The 9,417-nt window shown below is 44.9% G+C and overlaps 1 protein-coding gene across 3 annotated transcripts in view; it reads left to right on the top strand.

Moving 5' to 3' along the window:
• The first annotated feature begins 331 nt into the window (after positions 1 to 331).
• ZDHHC8 (zinc finger DHHC-type palmitoyltransferase 8) overlaps positions 332 to 9,417 on the top strand; it is a 52,572-nt gene continuing 43,486 nt past the window's right edge. For 2 of the 3 annotated variants that reach the window (XM_069961063.1, XM_069961061.1), the window contains exon 1: positions 332 to 699. In XM_069961063.1, the coding sequence (XP_069817164.1) occupies positions 596 to 699 (104 nt within the window). In that variant the 5' untranslated portion in view covers positions 332 to 595. The remainder of the gene's footprint in view (positions 700 to 9,417) is intronic. The other variant, XM_069961060.1, reaches the window with a different exon arrangement.

Here is a 9,417-nt window from a genome sequence, read left to right as displayed (position 1 = left end):
TTGCAGCTACCAGATCCCTCTAATGGTGCATTTACACAGGCAGATTTATCTGACAGATTTTTGAAGCCAAAGTCAGGAACAGACCATAAACAGGGAATGGGTCACAAAGGAAAGACTGAGATTTCTCCTCTTTTCAAATCCACTCCTGGCTTTGGCTTCAAAAATCTGTCAGATAAATCCCTGTGTAAACGCACCATAACACTCTGATACATATCACCCCCAGCTGTAGTTACATAGATCCATCTGTATCCATCCCTGATCCCATATGCTCCGTGTGAATGAGGTCTTATAAAGTGCTATGACATCACACATCCCGCAGCCGTTAGAGCCGTTGCTGCTGCTGCGAGTACCGGGAGGATCTAAGCGGATCCACCTTAAGCGGCGTCTCTCCGCTGGCAGAGGGCTGGGCTCGGCGGGGTGGGATTTCCTGTGCGAGCAGGTCAGCTGTTCTCCATGTCTGTCTGCTGCCGCTGCTCCCCCCTCCCCATTCACTGTGCTCTGTGTCTCCCTCCTCCTTGGATCGTGCGGTCAGTGCCCCTCTCTCCCCCCTGGTGCCTCTCTCTTGGGATCTGACTAGTGATGTGTAACCTACAGAATGCCCAGCAGCACTGGAAAGAGGTTTAAGCCTACGAAATACATCCCCGTGTCCACTGCCGCTGCCTTACTAGTGGGGTCCACCACTTTGTTTTTTGTTTTCACGTAAGTACAAGCTGGATGTGCTGGGGAGGCTGCTGGGGGGTCGTGCAGCGGGTGGGAGGGCAGCGCTGTGCTGAGGGAGGGCCGGGATCGTGCTCTGCCACTGCCCGGTCTTCCCATTCTGCGCTAGGCCTGAGAGGCAGCAGGGACCCCGGGGCTCCTGTCACTGGATGGGTATATATATATACATGGCCTATTGTTCCTGCAGGGTATAGCAGGGCCCTGTGGTGGGGGAGGGTATGGAGGGCACTGCTTATTCCAAGCCTTCATCTGCATGGTGGATAGATCCCTGGGGCCGGCCTGGGATAACGGAGCTTGTTTTATTCTGACGGATGACTGTGGGGTGATTGACGTGCGTTGTCGGACAACATATTACAGGACGCATCCATCACTGGTCATACATGTAGCCTCTGGCTTTATTTCCTATGTCTTTTACTGTGCGCTCGTCACCGGTTTCCTATACGTTACCTGATCCGTAACGTACTGGATTTACGACACTTTGTACGACAGTAAATCCTCTGTGACGGGTTACTCGACCTCGTATTGAATGAAACTTGTAACGTTTATCGGTTAGCTGGACTATACCGGGGTTTGCGGTCGCTCATTGCGGCCTGTGAAGTGTGCCGTGCTGTTGGAGATGAGTGCAACTCCGGCACGCTCCAGTCCAATCGTTTGGCATTTGATTGTGGTGGGTGAAGAAGTTGGATGCCACCTTAGGGAGTCCGGGAAAACATGGGTGCGGACATAGGCTGAATTCATGTTTTCTCTGACCTCTTAGGGCTGCATTCAACTTCTTCAGCCACCGTATTCATACCCGAGCGCGCTGGAGTTGTGCTCATCTCTTAACCACTACACATAACAACTCCAGCGTGCTCAAGTCAGATCGTTCAGCATTTGGATACAGTAGCTAAAGAAGTTGTGAACAGCCCCAGGAAGTCCGGGAAAACATGAATTAAAGGGGTTATCCAGCGCTACAAAAACATGACACTTTTCCCCCTCTCTTGTCTCCAGTTCAGGTGCGGTTTGCAATTAAGCTCCATTTACTTCAATGGAACTGAGTTTTAAACCCCACCCAATCTGGAGACAAAAGAGGGAGGAAAGTGGCCATGTTTTTGTAGCGCTGGATAACCCCTTTAAAGTGACTGTACCACCAGGCCCAGGCTGAAGCACTGGAGGCAGGCCGACCCACCCTTAGTGGGAGGAAACCCTAGCCCCTCTATGATAGGGTTCTATTGATTCTAATGGAGTCACGTCATGGAGGGGTTGGGGTTTCTTTACACTCGGGGTGGGTCGGCTCGCCTCCAGTGCTTCAGCCTGGGCCGGGTGGTACAGTCACTTTAAGCCTGTGGCTTTATCTGTGTTTTCCTAGACTCCCTAGGGCTGCATCCAACTTCTTCAGCTGCTGATATTCAAATGCCGAACGATTGGACTTGAACATGCTCTCTAGTAAGGGTATGTTCACATGTTGCTGATCCAGTGCAGAATTTTTGCATATTATCTGCAACTTTTGAACTTGCTTTTATTAAAGTGACTGTACTACCAGGCCCAGGTTGAAGCACTGGAGGCGGGCCGACCCACCCCCAGTGTGAAGAAACCCCAGCCCCTCCATGACGTGACTCCATAAGAATCCCTATCATAGAGGGGCTAGGGTTTCCTCCCGCTAAGGGTGGGTCGGCCCGCCTCCAGTGCTTCAGCCTGGGCCTGGTGGTACAGTCACTTTAAGGTTTTCCTATGCGTTGCGCCACTGTAGCTCCATATCCCTAAATCAGGCGTAGGGAACCTTGGCTCTCTAGCTGTTGCAAAACTACAACTCCCATCATGTCTGGATGGTGTTAGGTTTTGCTGTCCATACATGATGGGAGTTGTAGTTTTGCAATAGCTGAAGCTTTGGCTGTCCAGGTATGATGGGAATTGTAGTTTTGCAACACCTGGAGGGCCGAAGGTTCCCTATCCCTGACCTAAGGCCTATTTCCCGTCATCCAGTGTGCAGGCACCATAGCAAATACTGCATGCAGGTTTTTTGATCCAGAAAATCCACACCAGATGGCAAATATACCGGTCGGTCCATAGTTCTGGCACTGTGCCTTATTTCAGACTATGGCGGCAACAGATACAAAAGATCCAGCTTGTGGCATCTGGTGTTCCCATCCAGTCCCATCAGGCTGCACTCCCACCAGGCGTTAGCAAATATGAAACGCAATAACCATGAGAGATTTTTGCCCTTGGTGTTTTCTGCTCTTTTGCAGTTTTGCTAAACTGCGGCAATCTAAGGGGGAGATTTATCAAACATGGTGTAAAGTGAGACTGGCTCAGTTGCCCCTAGCAACCAATCAGATTCCACCTTTCATTCCTCACAGACTCTTTGGAAAATGAAAGGTGGAATCTGGTTGCTAGGGGCAACTGAGCAGATTGGTATATTATTCTGTTCAGCCGTTCTCCTAATATGCAGGAGAATACGATTCTTGCCACACCCTGCCCTCCAGCTGCTGATTGACAGGTGACTGCCTATACACAACATGGATAGATAACTGCCAATCAGCAGCTAGTGGGTGGAGTTTGCTGCTGCTCATGAATATACAGGACGACTAGGCTCACACACATAATAGAGAGGACTACTTATTCTCCATGTTATTCAGGTGGATATATCTGAATCAGCTGCACGGAGCAATGTTAGTGATACATCATTCTGTTCAGAGATAGGACAGTATAAATCTGCTGACAGATTCCCTTTAATAGAAATCCCGGAATCATATGATGAACTTGTAATTTTTAAAAAAAGCACAGGCAATAAAACCTCAGAGATAAAAATAGCTATACCAATTTACACAAAAATAAGAAAACAGCAGGAAAAAGGTCAAAAAGCTAGAAAAAGTGCCCCCCCCAGTGTACTTTTTTTTTTTTTTTTTTAGACGGCCATGAAATTTGTGCACAATTTTTTTTTTTTGTCTGTCCAAAAAAAGGAACACGAATGGAACGTTTTTTTTTTTTTTTTTTTTTACAATATAATCAATGAGGACGGATCTAAATGGAAGGCGTTTCCGTTCAAGTCCGTTTTCAAGTTATCCGTCAGCAGATTTTATTTTTTTTATTTTTTTTTTTTTTATATTGAGCATGTGCAGAAGAAGGGAGAAACCAGGAAGGAATATAAACTCATGCCGACCAAGCAAACGGATGTAAGCGGCCCTTAAAAAAACCCTGATAATTTTGCAATCTGTTTGCTCATCAGTTTTTGCTTATCTGTTCATTGAATCTGGATGGCTGTGTTCATGAATGAGACAAACACTGGTGTGAACCCAGCCTAAGGCTTCAGTGACATGTTCAGTCATTTTTCAGGACTGTATATTATGTCGGCAGTTGTCGTCAGCAATCTGTAAAAGAATTAATCTGTAGTGTATCTGTACTTTTTGAGGATAGTTAAATTAAGGTGATCGGTAACATCTGCACCCTCTATAGTAATATCACTATATAACATACTACCCACCCAAGGACATTGCGTGATGTTTAGGTGTTCACCTATTATGGACAATGTAAAGTTCTGTATATTCAACTGGGTTTGGGGACAGTTTAGTGGGCATGCACTAATCTTTAAAGGGGTAATTCACCCACAAAAGTTTTCTTTCAAATCAACTGGTGCCACAGATTTGTAATTTACTTCTATTAAAAAAATCTCAAGTCTTCCACTACTCACCAGCTGCTGTGTGTCCTGCAGGAAGTGATGTATTATTTACAGTCTGGAGAGCAGGATAAGTTTTCTATGGGGATTTGCTACTGCTCTGGACAGTTCCTGACATGGACAGTGGTGGCAGCAGAGAGCACTGTGTCAGACTGGAGAGAATACACCACTTCCTACAGCAGCTGATAAGTACTGGAAGAATTGAGATTTTTTTAAAAATTTGTAAAAATTACAAATTTCTGGCACTGGTTTAATTTAAAAGTAATTTTTTTTTATCGTGAACAACCCCTTTAAATGAGTAAAATTTGTAGTAAACCTCTGTACCTTGTATAGAATAGAACAGTCACGTACTTGTCTTACGTTTGTACTGTGCAGGTCCATCCAACAATTATGTTATTACTACGTGTATGACTCTGTGGACTCTATCTGGGTGATACATTGTAGCTGAGTTTCTGCAGAGTTTCTTTCTTGGCCCTTACCAGAGACTTGATTCCATTTTCGGAGCTTTTCGTTGTACAACCACTAATTTAAATCTGGCGAGACGGGAAAACTTCACGAAGCAAAATGTTAGTGCAGACATTGTGACGTGTAAGGCTTCATGCACACGGCTGTATTTTAGTTCAGTTTTTTATACAGCTGTATTGGGTTCCTACTCTATTACCTAGTACAGGGGTAGGGAACCTTGGATCTCCAGCTGTTGCAAAACTACAACTCCCATCATGTCTGATGGGAGTTGTAGTTTTGCAACAGCTGGAGATCCAAGGTTCCCTACCCCTGTACTAGTAGTTGATGTTATACATAGGGACAGAGGTGTGTACAGCCTCCTGCACTGTGATAACTGGATTAAAGTGACGTCCTTTGTTGGTTTGGTTTGAACTCTCTAATCCTATTCTCGACAAGTAAGTCCACCACTTGAAAAGTGAGTTCATACGTCCAGACAGGACTATACTGTAATTTAGATGCCTTGCTCGTGAATCTTGTCTGAACCTATTGATCGGGGCGGGTGTAGCTTGGTAATTAGGAGTGTCAAAATGTGAACACGCATCTGCCATGCCCTGGCCGGCGAGGAATATTCAGGGTTAGGGTGGAGAGCATCAAGATGTGCAGTAGTAACTGTGCGGATTCATATTAAAGGGGTACTCTACAGAATTTTTATTTATCAGATCAACTGGTGTCAGAAAGTTATACAGACTTAAAAAATCTTCTATACTTCTATTTTAAAAAATCAACTGCTGTATGTCCTGCAGGAAGTGGTGTATTCTTTCCAGTATGACACAGTGCTCTCTGCTGCCACCTCTGTCCATGTCAGGAACTGTCCAGAGCAGGAGAGGATTTCTATGGGGATTTGCTACTGCTCTGGACAGTTCCTGACATGGACAGAGGTGGCAGCAGAGAGCACTGTGTCAGACTGGAGAGAATACACCACTTCCTGCAGAGGGTCATAAAGCATAGTGTCCATTCACTTTGTCTTCAGGCCCTGCAGACACTAGGCCCTATTCCACCGGACGATTATCGTTCAGATTATCGTTAAATCGTTCGGATCTAAACGATAATCGTTCGGTTGAAATGCAGTTAACGATTAACGACCGAACGAGAAATCGTTGATCGCTTTATAAGACCTGGACCTATTTTTTATTGTTGATTGTTCGCAAATCGTTCGCATTGAATAAGACATCGTTCGGTCGTTCGCAATAGATATGAACACAATAGCGAATAAATAGCGAAGAAAAACGATCGCAATTACGATCATAAGTAACTATTATCGTTCCATGGAAATGAGTGAACGTTTTCAGGTCTTTTGCAATAGCGGTCGTTTGAGATTGTTAATCGTTAACGATTATGCAAACTATAATCGTCCGGTGGAATAGGGCCCTAAGACAAGGTTATTAGTCTTAAAGTGCCTTAGGTTCTCTTGGGCTGGAACCACTAGTCCAGTTCCAGTGCATGGACACCAATGCTGTGGCTGACACTAAGGTATTCACGATCTGAGTTAAAGGGGTTATCCAGTGAAAATAAAATTATGTGAAATCTGCTGGTTTCAGAAAGTTGTATAGATTTGTAATTTACTACTTTTTAAAAATCTCAAGTCTTCCCATACTTATTAGCTCCTGTATGCCCTGCAGGAAATGTTTTCTTTTCATTCTGACAGTGCTCTCTGCTGCCACCTCTGTCCATGTCAGGAACTGTCTAGTGTAGGATAGGTTTTCTATGGGGATTTGCTACTTCTCTGGACAGTTCCTGACATGGACAGAGGTGGCAGCAGAGAGCACTGTGTCATGCTGGAAAAAATATACCACTTCCTGCAGGACATACAGCATCTAACAAGTACTGGAATATTGGAGATTTTTTTTAAATAGAAGTGAGTTACAAATCTATTTAACTTTCTTAAACCAGTTGATTTGAAAGAAAAAGATTTTCGCTGGAGAACCCCTTTTAATGTCTACAAGGTGGAATAGCCCAGCACTTAGGGTACTATTACATGGAACGATAATCGGACAAATCGGCCCTGTCTGGCCTATTATCGTTCTGTGTAATAAACACGACGATCAGCCGATAATTGGACCTATAATTGTAGGCCACGATAATGCACTGCTACGTGTAATAGCAGCGTGGGGCTGACGATTTGCAAAATAAATACATTACCTATGCATGGTCAAGGGCTCCTCTTCTCCCCGGATTCTGCGCGCTGCAGCTTCAGAGCGGCCTGTCTTAGCTGACAGGCCGCTCAATAGCTGCAGCGCGCGGGACCCGGGGAGAAGCGGACGGCAAGAGGAGCCCTGGACCCGGGATATGTAATGTATGCCAGTTTAGCAAGGACATCGGTAACGATGTCCGTGCAGCCCTTGTTAAACGATTATCTGGCTGTGTAATAGGCCCAGTAAACGAGCACCGATCTAGCAGATCGGCGCTCTTTACTGTTATTATCGGGCCCCCATCGGCCTGTCTAATAGTACCCTTAGGGAGATGGACAATAATTCAAAGTTTCTAGTTAACGTGAAGGTGTTTTCAATTTGCCAATAATTCTTGGATCACTTTAAAAAAATTCTGAAAAGTTTTTGAACCGCTAACTTCATAGTGTTGGCCAACCAAATGAATCTCGCTAGTCAGATGAAACTCAAGGGAAACCCTCCTATGCCGATGTCATATCCTGTCTCCAATAACCCGTACTACGGGATAACATTTAAAGAACCCCTAGCTGCCACAAAGCATTACCATACACATTGTATACATTGTGTCGGATGGATAATCCATTTGGGTATGTGGGTTTCCAGTCCAAGGATCCCATAAGCCTCCCTCGCTAATAGTTTCTTACACTAATCTCCGCCTATTTCCGTATGCCTCTGATTTCATACAGAAAGTATTCTGCATAGATCGGAAGGTGGGGGGGGGAGCTGGAAACTAATTTAGTTTTAGTTAATTTTACCACTTTATTATATATGATAAAGAAATTGTGGTCATTTACTCTTAGTCATTTGTTCCTCTTCGGCAGCGGTTGTGTAATTTGTGAAGCCGCATTTCTATCATACAGTGAAATATAGTACAGGTCCCAGGAGTGAAACCCTGAATGTTCACACATTACCGGCCTATCCTATCCTAGACCATCAGTCTTTACTGTCATCACTTTCATGCTGCCTGAACCAGGAGTCATCAGGGCGGCCCCTGGTAACTTCTGCTTGCCCTGCCAGTTTTGATTCATAGAGCTCTCCTTTTAGCATGCCTTTACACAGAGAGATTTATCTGACAGATTTTTGAAGCCAAAGCCAGGAATGGATTTGAAAAGAGGAGAAATCTCAGTCTTTCCTTTATGATTTGTATAGTATATTCCTGGCTTTGGCTTCAAAAATTTGTCAGATAAATCTCTGTGTAAAGGCACCCTTGGGGATAGGGGAAAGATCTATTATTCAAGATTGGTGAGGAGTGAAAACCTGTCCGTGGACCACCCTAATGTGGTTCGGGCAGCATAAAAATAATGATAAATCTAACCTGCTGATAGCCCCCTATAGCGCCTGGCGGGACCATTGCCCCGCTCCCACGGGCAGTGCTCCTAACAGTGCTCCTGGACCAAGATTACGCCCACTAACAGCACGGGTCTGTCGCAGAGGGAAAGGTAAGACACATACCTTCCACCTCAGCGTTCCGGGCGCTATCGGCAGGTTAGATTTGTTCCCCTTTAAAAACATAACAAAAGCAAGTGTGATAAACTTCAATGACAGACTGCCGCTTTCTTCCAGATACAGCATTATTCTTGTCTCAGTTTGGGTGCAGGTTTTACAGGGAATGGAGCTTAATTGCAAACCACACCTGAACTGGAGACAAGAGTGGTGCTTTTTGGCCTTTTAGGGTGCGTTTACACAGACAGATTTATCTGACAGATTTTGGAAGCCAAAGCCAGGAATGGATTTAAAAAGAGGATAGATCCCGGTCTTTCCATTATGACCTGACCCCTGTTTATAGTCTGTTCCTGGTTTTGGCTTCAAAGATCTGTCAGATAAATCTGTCTGTGTAAACGCACCATCACACTGGCCAATTATTGAACTGGAGTGTTGCTAGAAACGCTCCTTTAGCTGATAATCGGCCCATGTAAAAGTGACAGCGATCAGTCAAGGAGTGAGAAAATGTCGGCTCCTAGGCTGATCCCATCTTTTGACCATGCTATAAAATTTATTGCTATTGGTTGCACATATTCCTGTGTAAACAGGGTTATGTGAGGCTGACAACAATAAAGGACAACTGACATATATGTATATAGGATATGTATATATCCGTGCTGTCAGTTTCCAGATCACAAGTGGTGTATACTTACCATCCATGCTGCTTGTGATTCAGCATCCTGTTCTTCGGTTCTCCAGGTGCTGCTGTATACTCAGGCCTCCGCCTCCTCCATCATATTGACAGCCAGAGGAGCCATGATCTGAAGATACAGCCGGAGGACTGGAGAGCTGGATGCGGACCACAAGCAGCACATACTAGAAGTTTGCACGGCTTGTGATCTGGAAACAAATCATATATACATACATATCTGTGATGTCAGTTCCCAGGGCTGCATG

The sequence above is a fragment of the Dendropsophus ebraccatus genome, chromosome 3 (assembly GCF_027789765.1).
Source record: "Dendropsophus ebraccatus isolate aDenEbr1 chromosome 3, aDenEbr1.pat, whole genome shotgun sequence".
NCBI lineage: Eukaryota > Metazoa > Chordata > Amphibia > Anura > Hylidae > Dendropsophus > Dendropsophus ebraccatus.
Note: the sequence above shows the minus strand (reverse complement) of the source record. Positions and strands in the feature narration are given on the sequence as shown.